The following is a 15708-nucleotide window of genomic DNA, read 5'->3' as shown; positions in this document are numbered from 1 at the left end:
CTCTAAAGGTGATAAGTCAAGCGCCACCCTCCAAAAGCATTAGATAAAGTTGCATTCCTACAGAGCAAAGGTGTGGTGGGCTATAACAAGAAAAAGAATTAACTCAAGGGTCCCAGGTTACAAACATTAAAGCTACTATTTACACCAATTATATTAATCAATACACTGCCAGGGACACAGCAGGTAAGGGATATGGAGACTTAGCAGCAAACATTGGCCCAACAAATGAAAATCCCTTCACCAATACAATTTCTAATCAATCTTTTAACTGCTCAAAGGAATCTGTATTTAGACAGTTTAGAACATCTCCTGCCTCTCACAGTTGGGAGGCTCTGAGCAATCACATGTGGCCGGAAAAACCTATTCAGGCAGGCTAGAGGATTTCCAAAGGAGTTTGTAGGTTAAACACTGTCACACCCAGGAATTATTAACTGGAGCTGTAAGCTAACTCTTGTTTCAGAGAGGTAGTGGGGGAGAGCCCCCCGTAAAGTCAGAGGTGTAGGTGAAAGCACAAAGCAGAAAGTAGGCAGACTCTGGTTTTGGGTGTAAATGCTCGAGAATTTCCAGGGGGACTCCTGAGGCTCGATCCCGCCTTTGCGTATGCCGAGCCTCCTCCCTCATGACCTTTGTCATGGGTGGAGCTCCTCACGCTGGCTCCCGGCAGTGATAGAATTCCAGTTGAGCTATTCCAGATCCTGAAAGATGATGCTGTGGAAAGTGCTGCACTCAGTTAGGCATTATGCCGGCTCCCGCCACTTCTCATTGTTATTTACTTTCTCCCAAGCATCTTTATTGCTCATCTTTTGTTACTGTTCAAGCTCCATGCTTGGGTTATCCATCACGGTGTGACAAACTGCCCCAAATTTAGCTTAACAACGACTGTTTATTATAACGTCTCATAGTGCTGTGACTGGACGTTTCTGTTTTGAAGGCCCACGCGTGATTGCCCTCACACACGGCTGGGGCTTCTGTTCATCTGAAGACTTAACGGGGCTGGGTGTGTAGGCTGGCTCTTCCCCCGCGTGTTTGGTGCCTGGGCTGGGGTGGCTGGAGCAGGTAGAGCTGCTTTCCTCTTCACACGCCCGTCCTCCAGCCTGGGCTTCCTCGCAACAGCGTTGCCTGCAGGAAGCCTGATTCCTGTACGGTTGCCGCCTTCTCTTAGAGCGAGTGTTCTGAGAAGCTGTGAGACTTTCTGTGACCTACGTCTTTCATTGGCAGTTTCACCATGCCTGTTGGTTTCCTGGGGTCACCTAGGTTCACTGTGGAAGGTCTACACAGCAGGTGAGAAGCAGAATCGGATTCACGGGGAGGCCGTCTTTGAAGACCAGCCCCTGTAGTCCCTCAGAATAAGATGTAGTGGAGGGAATTCTACTCTTCTACCTAAATTCTCTGAATTTAAGAAGCAGGTCAAAGTTTAAAATGCAAAATAATTTAGAATGTTTATTTTCTGCTGTTCATTTATTACTGTTTACTTTGAAATATGCAAGATGAAAGATAAATAATTGACTTTTAATTACATTTTAACACATTTCTTGAGAACTTAATTGTTGTTATAAGCCATCTTTAGTACTGATTTTTTCTGTTTCTTAGGCTTTCCTCTTGACCTCTCGTCACTCCCAAGTTTCTCCAGGGAGCAGCTTATACAGAGAGAGAAACAGCTAGCCGGTGTTCAGGCTTTGGCTGTGAAGGAATGTCTGAGTAAGTCATCATGTGTGCCTTTCATTCTGTTGTAAGAATGTTGACTTGTTCAGACCTAATTTATTTTAACACTTTTTTCTTACACACTTTCTTTTAGATATGATACTCACTTGTAGAACTATCTTTTTTTTTTGTGGGAGGTGAAGCAGAAAAGAATAGCTTCATTGCTTTGCCAGGCAAAGGAGCCATAGTGGACTCCTGCCCTTGAAAACTGTGTCCCAACCCAGGGGAGTCTGTTGAGGAGTTTTATGGCAGCGGTTCGAGGGTGGCGTTGCTGACAAAATTACTGTGTGTGCAAGGTCTTAGGTGGTTGGTCTCCTTTTTTTCTTAATTAAATTTTTTTTATTGTAGTCAAAGTCACATAATATAAAACATACTATATTTTAATCCTGTTTAACTGTGCAGTTCAGTGGCACTAACTACATTCTTAATAGAGGTAATGTAGGGTAGAAACGATCTGTAAATTTTTTCCCACCAGATTCAGAATATTCCTATTTACTTGTATATTGCGGTTACCATTTATTATAATTGTCCAGGAAAATTTAGTTTCTCATTATTTTTAATTGTATACCATAAAGAATACTTCCTGGTTAATGTAGTCATCTTTACAAAATTTCTCTTTATATCATTTAGCCAGAGGAAAGGAAGGTAGAGATTGCAAACAAAATAAAATATAAATCTAGAGAAATTAATATGTTAACTTGAGCATTGCTTCTTAGACTTTAACCATAACTAAGCACATTGCACATATTGAGTGAAGTTGGATCATGGGTTTTTCTTTACTCAAGAAATTGACACTTTTTTAAGGGTTGTTATTTAAAATTTTTTCCCTCTTTCTAAATGTTAACTTGGTTATCAATCTTAACATTGTTTTCATAAATAATCATTCATTAATACCTGATAGGGACTTAAGCTAATTAATATAGAATTTCTAAAACCTTGATTCAGCTTGTGAGGCTTCATTAGTTGCATATAGAAAAAATGATTATTACGTACACACACTATAAAATGAAAAATACCACTCTTTAAAAGCATTTAAAAATATTTTGGATTCGGTAGTTCATTTTATTCAATGGAAAATAATTTTAGAATACCTGGTCTTAATAATTTGTATAAGAATTACTACTTTTTTATTTGTACAAAGCCAGAGTAATTGTGTAGTCTTGAACTCCTCAAACCACTTTTTTTTGACTATGAAAATAATAGGATATAATTGGGAAAGGCAAATTAGTTTCAATAAAAGGTAGTATCTATTAACCCAAGGAAAAAAAATAAGGAAAAAACCTAAAAATAGCATTACACGTGATCCAGCATCTCTGACTCCTGAGCATATATCTGTAAAAGATGGAAACTGTCGTTCAAAAGGATATGTATACCCCAGTGTTCATAGCAACAGTGTTTATAATAGCCGAGACATGGAAGCAACCTAAATGTCCATCAACAGATGAATGGATAAAGACGGTGTGGAATATTACAACAATAAAAAAGAAAGAAAGAATACCGTTTGCAGCAACATGGATAAACCTAGAGATCCTCATACTAAGTGAAGTCAGACAGAAGATGAATATCATATATCACTTACGTGTGAAATCTAAATGGATGATACAAATAAACTTATTTATAAAACAGAAGTAGACTCACAGACATAGAAAACAAACTTATGGTACCAAAGGAGAACAGGAGAACGCAGAGCAGGGAGAAGGGTGGATAAATGAGGAATTTGGAATTAGCAAATACAGACTACTATATATATATAGATAAACAACAAGGTCCTGATGTATATAGCACAGGGAACTATATTCAGTACCTTGTAATAACAGAAAAGAATCAGAAAAAGAATATATGTGTGTCTCTGAATCATTTTGCTACACACCTAAAAGTAACATACCGTGTAAATCAACTATACTTCAGTTTAAAAGGAAGAAAAAGCTGAAATACCAGTGAAATCCTAGTGTTTTTGTGGATAAAACCCCTATATTTCAAACATTTACTTGCTTGGTATTATTTACTTCTGACTGTGTTCTAGCCCTGCTAAACCTGTCTGTAGGCTTTGAATCTTTGCCATAAGCCTCTGGCAGCTCCTTAAAACTAAGTTCCTTTAGCTTCTTCCCTCTCTCATCTTCACCTCTCTTCCTGACCCTTCCAACCAGAAAAACTGAGAGCGGAAGAGCATGCAGCTCCCTGAAGCTGGTCCGTCTCTCTTCTGGGTAAGGCCATCCCTCCTGCTTGGTTGGGAAGGGAATATAATCAAGTTGTTGCCTGTAGGTGTGACTAGAAGCTCTGCCTCGGGGAGGGGGAAAGAGGAAGTGCTAAATAAATGCTGAAAATGTGGAAGCACCAGCAGCTGAATTATAACCCAGGCAGGAGCTGGAAGGATGGCCTCAGCACTGGGCAAGGACCGGTAGGGGTCTGGAGGTTGAAGGAAGCCTCAGAGCTGAGACGTCAGCTCTGGGGATATCCATGCACTGGCCAAGTGCAATCTGAAGCGTTAAATCTTGATTAAGATGAGTGACCCACTTAATCTATTATGGTGGAATTATTTGCTGAGCCAATCTCTCCTTTACCCAGAGAGTGAGTACTGAGTTGAAAATCTGGGGACAAAGGTTCAGATTTCATGCATCTCTGAAGGTAGAGGAGGATGACAACAAATGACGTTTCCAGTGTAAGAGAATCTTAGTGTCTCTTTCAGTGATCTTCAGAGAAGTGAATATAAATATAAAAGTATTTAAATTGATGTAGTTAATTTATACCTGATGAAAATGAATAGGAAAGCTTTCTTTGGGTAAAAGTTAATGTTTCAGTATCAGTATAGATTGTAGTTTCTGCTGGAAAACAAGTTGTTCAAAATTCTTTTCAAAATTATTAATCAGACATGGGTTAAACTTACTATCTCCCCCAATATTTCTCTGACTACTGAGTTAGAATGAGCAACTGGGAAAGTTTGCATGAAAATTTTATTTTTAAAACTTATCTTAATTTTTAACTATACATAGATATTTAGATATAGACATTTGAAATGATACATAAATTTTATAATTTATGTCTAACTGATCTTTTGTAATTTATAAACTTTTATAATTAGAAGTATTAAATATCCTGTTTCTCTGATTTGTAAAGAAAAGGCTTGGGGCTTCCCTGGTGTCCAGTGGCTGAGGTGGGCTACCGGTGTAGGGGCCAGGTCTGACCCCTGGTCAGCGAGCTAGATCCCACATGCCACGACTTAGACCCGGTTTAGCCAAATAAAATATTAAGAAAATAAAAAAGACAAAAGGTTTAAGAACACTGAATGATTTTTAAATAAAAACTGCTCAGTGTGATGCAGAACAGATTCCAAAATAGCAGCATTGTCATATCGCTCCAGGACTGTGGTCACAATTCTGAGTTCCCCACGTTGTTTTTAAATTTATAGAGCCCGGTGCAAACCTGATTGTTGTTCATTCTGCTGATATTTTTAGATGTTTTACAGTCTATTTTCCTTTACTAAGTCCTGAGTTATTACTAGCTTATTTTAGGAATAGCATTCTTTTGTGAATTCATTTTAAGACTTTAGTCCAATATTTTTCTCCCAGATCTTTATCTGTCACTTGTGTTACAGACTCATCTGTGTAGGGATTATTTTTCACCTAAGGTGAAAACCCACTAGAGTGGGTTGCCCTGCCCTTCTCCAGGGGATCTTCCCAACCCAGGATCAAACTGAGGTCTCCTGCTTCACAGGCGGATTCTTAACCATCTAAGCCACCAGGGAAGCCCACTTACCTACCTACCTATCTATAAATTTACTACTGAGTCATGTAGTATATGATGGTCAATTTTCCTTTCTTGTATAATCTTTGTTTTCCTTGTGGTTGATAATCACCTTATTTTTAATTTGCCCTTTCTTCTGTAGAGGCAAAAATACTTTAATGTTTCTCCAAAGCCTCCAACATTTCTGCCACACACCTGTTGTTAAATTTATTGTATATTCAAACACAACAGTTCCTTTTTATTTCTCATAGGTTTTTTTCTGGAGTATTTCATATTTTAGTGTATTTTGAACAAAATGTGTCTTAGACCTACTGACATCTTAGAGATTTCTCTTTCCTCTTTTCGTTTGGAATCTCCTATTTTGTAGACCCCTTGACCCCCTTTTTTTTTTTTTTTTGGATTACTCCCTTGTTTGATTGGAGCATATCTTGCATTAGCTTCCTGAGTAAAAGTTTGTTCTTGGGGCATACAGTTTTCAAGCTCTTGCATGTCTGAAAATATCTTTACTAGATTGATAATTTGTCTAGACTTCCAGGTTAAAAATTGTTTGCCCTCAGAATTTTGAAGACATTGTCCCCCGTCTATTTTTTTGGCCACTTGATATGATACGTGGGATCCCCATCCGGGGATTGAACCCACACTCCCTGGCCTGGAAGCACAGTCTTAACCACTGGACCACCAGGGAAGTCCCTGTCCCGTAGTTTCCTGTTGCTGTGTTCCTGTTGACAAATCTCATACTAGTTCTTATCCTTTAAAGTGGTCTTTTTTTACTTTGCTTTTGCCCCCTTCTAGAACTTTTACCTCCAGAAGCTTTGTCTCTGGAAGCTTTATTCTGAATCTTAATGTGTGTACCCCCCACTTTCCACTGTCTAGTGTATTAAACCGTGTACTTGATGAGCCACATCAGTACAAGATTCACATTTCCTAAGTCTGAAAATTTTTCTTATAATTTTCTTTAATATAATTTTCTTACAATATAATTTTTCTTATAATAAATTATAATTTTTCTTATAATAAAATTTTTCTTATAATTTTCTTTAATATAATTTTCTTTCACCCATTTTCTTTCTTCTTCCTAGAACTCTTATTGGTTATATAGCAACCTTTTTTTGGATAGAATGGCTGCTCTTTTTTCCTGTTTCCATATTATTTTTGTTCTGGTTTCTGGGGGATGTCTTGCAGTATTTTTTAATTTTGATCTCTCCGTGCTTAATTTTAAAAAATATTTTCATGGTCATTGACTGTTCCTTTATCAGATCATCCTGTACTTGTTTCATGAGTATAGTATCTTTTCTTATTTCTGTGAGAATATTAATTGCTGGTTTGATGATTTAGTTGTGAAGTCATGTCTGATTCTTGTGACCCCATGGACTATAGCCCGCCAGGCTTCTGCGTCCATAGAAGTTTTCAGGCAAGAATACTGGAATGTGTGGCCATTTCCTTCTCCAGAGGATCTTCCCGACCCAGGGATTGAATTTGGGTCTCCTGCATTGCAGGCCGTCTGAGCCCCCAGAGAAGCCCTTGTGAGAGTATTAATCCCAGCAAACTTTCTTTGTTACCTGGAATGCTTCTGCTTCTGCTGGGCTCCTTTTTATTTTTGCTTGCTTTAGTCTTTCTGTTTCATCCCAGACTTGGCTTTTAGTTTGGGGGGGCCTAGTAAATAATACTTGTTTCCCAAATTTGGAACCAACTGAGAAATAAACTTAAGAAACACACTGATGGAGATAAATTCCTAGATTGAAGGATATGACTTTTTAGAGCTATAACGGGTTTTCTGCTGCATATACCCAGAATTGAATTTACTCCCTGAATGATAGCCAGAGCTGGGCAATCACAGATCAGGCCTGCTGCGGCGGGGCTCTCACCACCATACAGAGGCATCCTGAGGATTTGCTCACTCAGGTGGAAGTTGGAAAGGGGAGTTCTGATCAGAACATGCCTCGTTTCTTTTCCAGACCAGCTCAGTGGGTGATGGGAGGGAGCAGGAAGCTGGAAGAATTGCTGAATTGAACTCTTTACATGTCTGAACATGAGACCATGAAATGCAGAGTTCCCTGTCCCCTCTACCCCTTTCATTAAATGTCTGGTGATTTTTTTCCCCCCTGTCCTGTTTTAACTGGGAAATTTTATGTGTCACTCTAATGTAATATTTGGCAAGCTTCAAGAGTGGTGGAGTAACTATTCAACATTTTGTTTGTGAGGTCCTCTCCTTAATTCTACCGTAGTGTCAGTATCTAGCTCTTTTCTCCTGGGGCATTCAGTTTTTCAAAGGGAGAATCCTTTCATCTTTGCAGTGGGGCATCTGTAGTTGCTGTCTTTCTGGCCACCGGGTTGAAAATCTGACCTTTCAGTATTAGCCTCTGCTTAATCTTGTAGTCTAACCCTCCAGCATCAACACCAGCTTTTTTGTTGTTGTTCGGTCGCTAAGTTGTGCCTGGCTCTGCACCCCCATGAACTGCAGCATGGCAGGCTTCCTTGTCCTGCACCATCTCCCGTTCCTGATAGGCTGTGATCTGAGGTTCCTCCTCCTCTGTTTCTACCCCAAAATGAGAGCAGAGTCATCTGGCTTGAGGGCGCATCCATTTTCTGTCTTGCGGGACCTTCCTGTTTCGATTAACCCTTTCTCTGCTCTGCTGACTCAGTTACCACTCCACCATCATCTTATCCTCCAAAATTCGTTGAAAACTGCCGTCATTTATTGTTTATTCTTTTGTTGTCCTTTTTTAATTCCTCGGTTGTGATTCTGAGTTTTGAGTAGGAGAGGGAATAGACAGACATGACCAGACCACCACGCTTAACCAAGAGCGCTGCAGGTTTTATTTTCACGTGAGCAGCCACATAAGGCCGTTCTTCATCCTCTGCGGTGTGTTTCTGAAAACTTCTGTAAACTTGTTTTGACTGTTGCTCACCTTTTAGTGTTAACAAATTACTCTGTTTCACATAACTGGAAATTCTTCTATTACCTTCAAATGAGACTGAAAGGAAAATAGGCCTACACAAGAATGCTGATTTGCTTGAGAAATTCATTTCTTTTACTTTTGAAAGTATTTCCCCTAAAATACAGTAGCTCACAGGGTTTTAAATAACAGTTATATTGTTAATCATATTGATTTGTTGTCTTATAGAAAGGAGAAAGTTGGCAAAGCAGCGTGAGGTGATTTCTGTGGATGAACTCAAAAGTCTGCTAACATGCACAAGGGAACGCTTTTTAGGTCATTTTGATGCTGTTCTTCCTAAAACAAGTCTAATAAAGACAGACAAAATGTCCAGTATGTTACATGGTAAGTTTTTGTTACTTTAAATAGTAGTCCTTTTTTTGTGTGTAGCATTTATGAGAGTTATTATTAAAACTTATAAACTGTATTGATCAAATCAAAATCTATCAAATTGTAGCAGTAATATATTTGTGTGTACAAGTATGTGTGTAAATATCAATATGTTGTATTTTTCATCATTTAGACATTAGAAATTTTCTGATGACTTTTTTTGTTAAGCACGTTCAGTGTAATTGTTTTTGAGCGAAGGAGAAGCACTTTAAGGTAATTCCTCTTAAAACTGTTACTAAGCTGCTGGAATGGATGGGTTTCTATTAAGCTATATTTTCATAAGGTGAGAAAAGTAGAACTTACTAAACTTAATGTAGTTAAAACTACATATAATAAGATGCTCCACACTTGCCATTTGTTATAGTAGGAAGTCACCAAACTTACTGAAGGAGCAGGAAATCATTTCTATATTAACTTGGCATTTCTTTCTATTTTCCTGCTTTCTGTTCTAGTGATGAATTTGCATGGAGTGAAGCTCTTCAGGATTTAAAAAGGACGCGTTTAACAGTTGCCTGGCATTGTAAATGTATAGGATAATTTTTTGTTGTTATTCTGTGAAAATCATTTTTATCCCATACATTAATAAGAAAATGGCCATAGAATCAAATTAATAATAATGTTTGTTGTGTGCCTTTTCTCTATTTGATGCCAGGAAGGCACACAAAGAATTAAAAGTTTGGGTGGGTCCTTGACTTTCAACAGGCTTATGATCTAGTTGGAAAAGAATATCAGTACAGCGTCTCGTGCCATGTGTGAAGGCCAGGCCTTTGGGGCGAGACGGCCAGGGCTCAGGCCTCAGCTGAGTGCCTTTGGGCAGGTTCTTCAACCTCTCCATGCCTGGTTCCTCATGTTTCAGATGGGGATAATAATATTACCCAGTTATTATGGGTAATATTATGGCTTAGTATGAGGATTAACTGAGGTGATTCCTGTGAAACACTTAGAATGTAATCATCTCCAAAAGCTGTGACCGGGCACTCATGCTGCCATTATAGCTGCTGTTACTATCAGTGCACCTTAGTCACCAGGTCACTCCTGTGACTCACAGGAATGCTTGTCTGCGCCTTAATATTTAGCCTATGGCATTTACATTTACATAGGTTGCATACTCAAATTTAATAATTTATATTGTAATATTTAGGGGGATAATTAATATTTACTTTTATTTAACATGGCTTGTATTCTTCTGTGAACATAGCCTGTAATTGTTCAGAACTACTAATGATTTTTTTCTTTATCCATTTTTTGAAAAGCCATGCCAGCATTGTAAAGCAGATTATTTCATCATGAAGCTTATTCTTCCATGAAATAGTCCGTATTTCACCACCCTTATTAAGAAGCAGGAACTACTATACTTGGATGGTGTTTGGTTGGGGCAATCCAGTATAGACATTAAAAATATTTTTAACTATTGAAGACTAAATAGTTTAAAAGTAAAGGGAAAATGGTGTGCAGTTGGCTTCTGTTTTCATCTGTGATTAATTTTTTCTTTTTAGTTCAAAAATTTCTTCCCAAATCATTATCACTTTGTAAGACCCTAAAGTATAAAATGGGTATTTTTTGTCAGGGTTGACAGTTAGTCAAACAGCTAATGTCCAGTAATTTTCAGTCAATTTATTTTGGAATCCATTAGTACAGTTAGTGATTTTGTCAGTCTTGAAACATTGAGATGTCCTCATAATTAATATTGAGAATGGAAGATGGCCCTCTGTCTTTAATGAGAATTGTAGATTATCCAACAATCTCAATGTTAATTCACTGCACCATACTGACCAAAAAGATAAGACACTCTTACATATAATACTTTATTAGTAGTAAAATAGCATTTAATGTTAGTGATTTACTTGAAAATGGATATGTTAAAGCATCTTACATTAATATATGTGAGAATTATTTCTAAAGTAATCTTTACCCTCAAACGTCTTAAGTTATTTATGGTATTATTGTACTTTTGAGAATGAAGTAATCTTTTAAAAATATAAATTTTTCAGGATATTGGTGCTAATTCCTCTTTCTAATATGGAGATCACATATTATATCCCATATATTCTCCACAGAGTTGTCTCTTTTTCATTTAGAACTAATTTCACAAAAATAACAAAGTTATGCTTTCATTCCCTATGAGTCCTTGCAGTGCTAATTCCTCTTCTGAATTCTAGCCCATAACTTTTATTATGAGGAGAATGTAAAATAAAGCTCAATACTAATTTCTTTTAATCATTTCCAAAAAACTTTTCTATGCCATTTTGCATAGTTCAGGTCATCAGAGACGCCCTTAATAAATGCCTGAGGCAGGCATTGCACAGTTAATCCAGCTGGTTCTTACGTGTGCATCTACACGTACACATCTTTATATGGCGAAATCCAGTGTGTCAGTACCGTTCAGTACTCACATGTGTTTCTTTCTCTTCAGATAACAGTTCACTGGAGCTTACTTCTTCCCGCCTAGTGGAGACTAATCCTCTGGAGTGGCCAGAAAGGCATGTCCTTCAAAATTTGGAAACTTGTGAAAAAGCTAAACAAAAAATGAGGTAACGTTTAAATAGCTTATTATTTTTTATGATCTTTATTTTTTCTTAATCCTTAAATTGTGTTTAGGAAATAGTAATTTATGGTTTTATTGTAAAGGATATGTGTGCTTACTGTAGATAGATAGATGGGTAGATCGAGATAGACTGTTGCAGAGTAAGGTGTCCAGGAAATGCTCTTCCCCTTCCATATTCTACTTGTCCTTTCTGGGTGTACATAATCACAGGTAATAGGTTAGTGTATGACTTCCAGAACATCTTCCACAGAAGTACAAAAACATATGAATATGAAAGAGAAATTTTAAAAATATAGGAGTGTGTGTGTGTGTGTGTGTGTATGTATGTGTGTGTGGTCACTCAGTCGTGTCCAACTCTTTGTGACCCCATGGACTGGGGCCCACCAGGCTCCTCTGTCCATGGGATTCTCCAGGCAAGAATACTGGAGTGGGTTGCCATTTCCTTCTCCACAGGAATGTGTAAAATAAAGTAAAAGTACTCTTTTCCTTGAGGCCGTTTTAAAATGTTCCTGTTTTACATTTTTATGTTTGTATATATTAACTGTCTCTAAGAGGCAGAGTTTGTTTTTGCTTTGTTTTTGGTTTAGTATATAGCAGGCACTCAGTACATCATTGTTGAGTGGTGGAAGAATGGAATAAAGAAAAGGAATTTGACTCTGTTGCATTGCCCTCCCAAATATTGCAAATCACGTTCATATTTTTAGCTCCTCTGCTGAGAACATTTATCACTTCAGATCTGTCTAGTCAAAGGTATGATTTTTCCAGTAGTCATGTATGCATGTGAGAGTTGGACTATAAAGAAAGCTGAGCGCCAAAGAATTGATGCTTTTGAACTGTGGTGTTGGAGAAGACTCTTGAGAGTCCCTTGGACTGCAAGGAGATACAACCAGTCTATCCTAAAGGAAATCAGACCTGAATAGTCATTGGAAAGACTGCTGCTGAAGCTGAAACTCCAACACTTTGGCCACCTGAGCAAAGAGTTGACTCATTTGAAAAGACCCTGATGCTGGGAAAGATTGAAGATGGGAAGAGAAGGGGATGACAGAGGATGAGATGGTTGGATGGCATCACAAACTCAATGGACATGAGTTTGAGTAAACTCCGGGAGTTGGTGAAGGACAGGGAGGCCTGGCCTGGTGCAGTCCATGGGGTCGCAAAGAGTCCGACACAACTGAGTGACTGAACTGAACTGTTAACATTTTGTTCATAGATATCAACAAATATTTACTGAGTACCAACTGTGTGTTAGGCTCTCCTGTTAGAGCTTGCCTTTTAAGAAGGAGAGACAGTCAACAGAACTCAATAAGCAGACAAGTAAACACAAGGCTTGGAAACCTATCTGTGTGTAACGAATGAGGCTGCGGGACTGAAGGAGAGTGGTTTTATTTGTTGGCATGGGAGGGATGGCCGGGGCGGGCACCCTGAGGAGTTAAGCTGGAGCTGAGATCTCATGGGTAAATGAGCAAAGCATGTGAAGGCACTAGACCCTTACAGGTGTTCACGCGGTCTTTGAATCATAAGTGCCTTGGTAAGCTTTTCATGGATTTTCTGTCAGAGTGATGTGATCTGATTTTGCAAAATAACGTACTTTTTTGTGGTGAATGGATTGTGGGAGGAAGATAGTAGGAACAGACAGATCACTTAGGTGGCTTTTTCTGTAGGCTGAGAGGTAACTTTGAGTTCTAACTAGAGCAGTAGTGGAGACAAGTTTGGAGAATATTTTGGTGCTAAGCTAGGGAAAAAAAGAAACTTCCTGCCTGTTTTCTCTGAGAAGAGAGAGAGAGGCATCTGAGACAGTTTAGATTTCTGGCTTGAACAGCAGGTGGGTGGTGTCCTCATGGTTTGAGGAAGATGGGTAAGTTGAAACAAGGGTGGGTTTGGGGAGAAAGATCAAGAATTCTGCTTTAGGGATGCTTTATTTGACCTATGGATTATGCATGTGGGCATATTAGGTGGAGAAATCTGGGAGTTTGTTTGGAGTTATCACCAAAAGGGTTTCTTTAATATATGCTAGTGGATGAGATGACATGGTGAGGCTGTATAGAAAAAGAGGAGGGTGTAAGGCCGTTCCCTGGGGCTCTGTGACATTCACAGCTCAGGAGGAAAACGCCAGTCTAGAAAGAAGATGGAGGAAAGGACAGGTTGCCCATGAGACCTTGGATTTCCTGCTCGTCGATTTCAGATTGTGTGTTTCCACTTCCCGTTGTGAAGGACAAGGATGGACATCCCTGCTTCTCTTTACCTTTTATCCTCTTTCTTCCTCTGCACCTTATGTTATTTTGCAATAGATAATCTTTTTTTTCCTTAAAGTTATTTTTCTCCCATTTTTCTGGCTTGATACTCTCATTTGGACTGACCCTGTCTACCTGCACAGCTGTTGTCCTGGTATTTCTTTTGGTTACATTTCTAGATTAGATTAGACCTGTATTTTCTTGGATCTCATATCTTAATAAGAAGTCTGATGTGACATGGATTTTTGTTCCTTAATAGGTATTTTATTCTGCCTCTGAAACTTTTAGAATTTTCTGTTTTCCTTAATGTTCTGAAATTACATGAGGCCCTCATGGTGTGCAATGTTTTGGTCTTGAGGCTTTTGCCTTTTTATTAGCTCTTGGAAATCAGTTCAGTCGCTCAGTCGTGTCCGACTCTTTGCGACCCCATGAATCGCAGCACGCCAGGCCTCCCTGTCCATCACCAACTCCCGGCAAACCCATGTCCATTGAGTCAGTAATGCCATCCAGCCATCTCATCCTCTGTCATCCCCTTCTCCTCCTGCCCTCAGTCTTTCCCAGCATCAGGGTCTTTTCAAATGAGTCAGCTCTTTGCATCACGTGGCCAAAGTAATGGAGTTTAAGCTTCAGCATCAGTCCTTCCAATGAACACCCGGGACTGATCTCCTTTAGCTCTTGGGAATATTCTTCTATTATTTCTTTGATAGTATTTGTCCTTCTGTTTTCTTTCTTCCTTATTTGTAATGATCTGTTTTACCTAATTTTAGATGCCTCAGATTGATTTTTCAATTATATTTGATTCTTCTTTCAATAATCCATGTCTTTGGACTTTCTGGGCAGCTCGGTGGTAGAGAGTCAGCCAGCCAACGCAGGAGGCACCAATTCAGTGCCTGGTCTGGGTCGGTCCCATGTGCTACAGGGCACTTTGTGCCACAGCTGCTGAGCCTGTGCTTTAGAGCCTGTGAACGGCAACTGTTGAGCCCGCATGCCACTACTGCTGAGGCCTGGGAGCCCTGGAGTCTGTGCTCCACACAATAAAAGACACCGCTACTAGAAGCTGGCACCTTGGAGCTAGGAAATAGCCTCTGTTCTCTGCAACTATAGAAAAAGTCCATGCAGCAGCAAGGACCCAGCACAGTGAGAAAAATAAAAAAAGTTTGAAGAATGATTCCATAAAAAAAATCATAGTAGTCCATCTTTTCATCTTTTCTGCTCTGCATTCTGGTATATTTCCTCGACCTTTACTTTAATCTTTTCCAATAAGTTTTTGGCAGCTATTAAAAAAAATCCTAATAATTCTTTTTTGTTATCTAATCTTTTTTCATAGCAACCTATTCTTATTAATAATAAGAATTGAGACGATACTCTAAGGATATTAATTTATTAATTGGAATTTTCTTTTAACTTGTCTTATCTGTTCTTTAAATGATCCCGTTATCCTTTAGATCTGTATCATTTGTTCCTCTGCTGTTTTTCTCTTCTGTGCAGCTTTTTAGTGTCTGGTGGCCCTTGATTGTTCACAGCTGAGAATTTAGTCTTAGACTGTTTTATGTTGGTAGTTGCCTACATTTCTCTCTATATGTGTGGTTCTGTTACCTGCCTGCTGTCACCAGAATTTATCCTGGGAGAAGGGAGATGAAGGGCAGCTGGGGGGAGGTAGCTTGGGTGCTTTCAGTTCAGTTCAGTCGCTCAGTCGTGTCCGACTCTTTGCGACCCCATGAATCACAGCATGCCAGGCCTCCCTGTCCATCACCAACTCCCGGAGTTCACCCAGACTAACATCCATTGAGTCAGTGATGCCATCCAGCCATCTCATCCTCTGTCGTCCCCTTCTCCTCCCGCCTCCAATCCCTCCCAGCATCAGAGTCTTTTCCAATGAGTCAACTCTTCGCATGAGGTGGCCAAAGTACTGGAGTTTCAGCTTTAGCATCATTCCTTCCAAAGAAATCGCAGGGCTGATCTCCTTCAGAATGGACTGGTTGGATCTCCTTGCAGTCCAAGGGACTCTCAAGAGTCTTCTCCAACACCACAGTTCAAAAGCATCAATTCTTCAGCGCTCAGCTTTCTTCACAGTCCAACTCTCACATCCATACACGATCAATGGAAAAACCATAGCCTTGACTAGATGGACCTTTGTTGGCAAAGTAATGTCTCTGCTTTTCAA

The 15708-nt window shown here is 39.2% G+C and overlaps 1 protein-coding gene across 1 annotated transcript in view; it reads left to right on the top strand.

Annotated features, from left to right (window-relative positions):
* Positions 1-15708, top strand: part of MTBP (MDM2 binding protein) — a 78223-nt gene that overhangs the window by 34410 nt on the left and 28105 nt on the right. Inside the window, exons 15-17 of the mRNA XM_010846235.1 lie at positions 1591-1698; positions 8568-8723; positions 11182-11299. Of these exons, the coding sequence (XP_010844537.1) occupies positions 1591-1698; positions 8568-8723; positions 11182-11299 (382 nt within the window). The remainder of the gene's footprint in view (positions 1-1590; positions 1699-8567; positions 8724-11181; positions 11300-15708) is intronic.

Source organism: Bison bison, unplaced genomic scaffold (genome assembly GCF_000754665.1).
Source record: "Bison bison bison isolate TAMUID 2011002044 unplaced genomic scaffold, Bison_UMD1.0 scf7180017864233, whole genome shotgun sequence".
Taxonomy (NCBI): domain Eukaryota; kingdom Metazoa; phylum Chordata; class Mammalia; order Artiodactyla; family Bovidae; genus Bison; species Bison bison.
The sequence above is the reverse complement of the archived record's forward strand: the minus strand, read 5'-3'. Positions and strand labels throughout refer to the sequence as shown.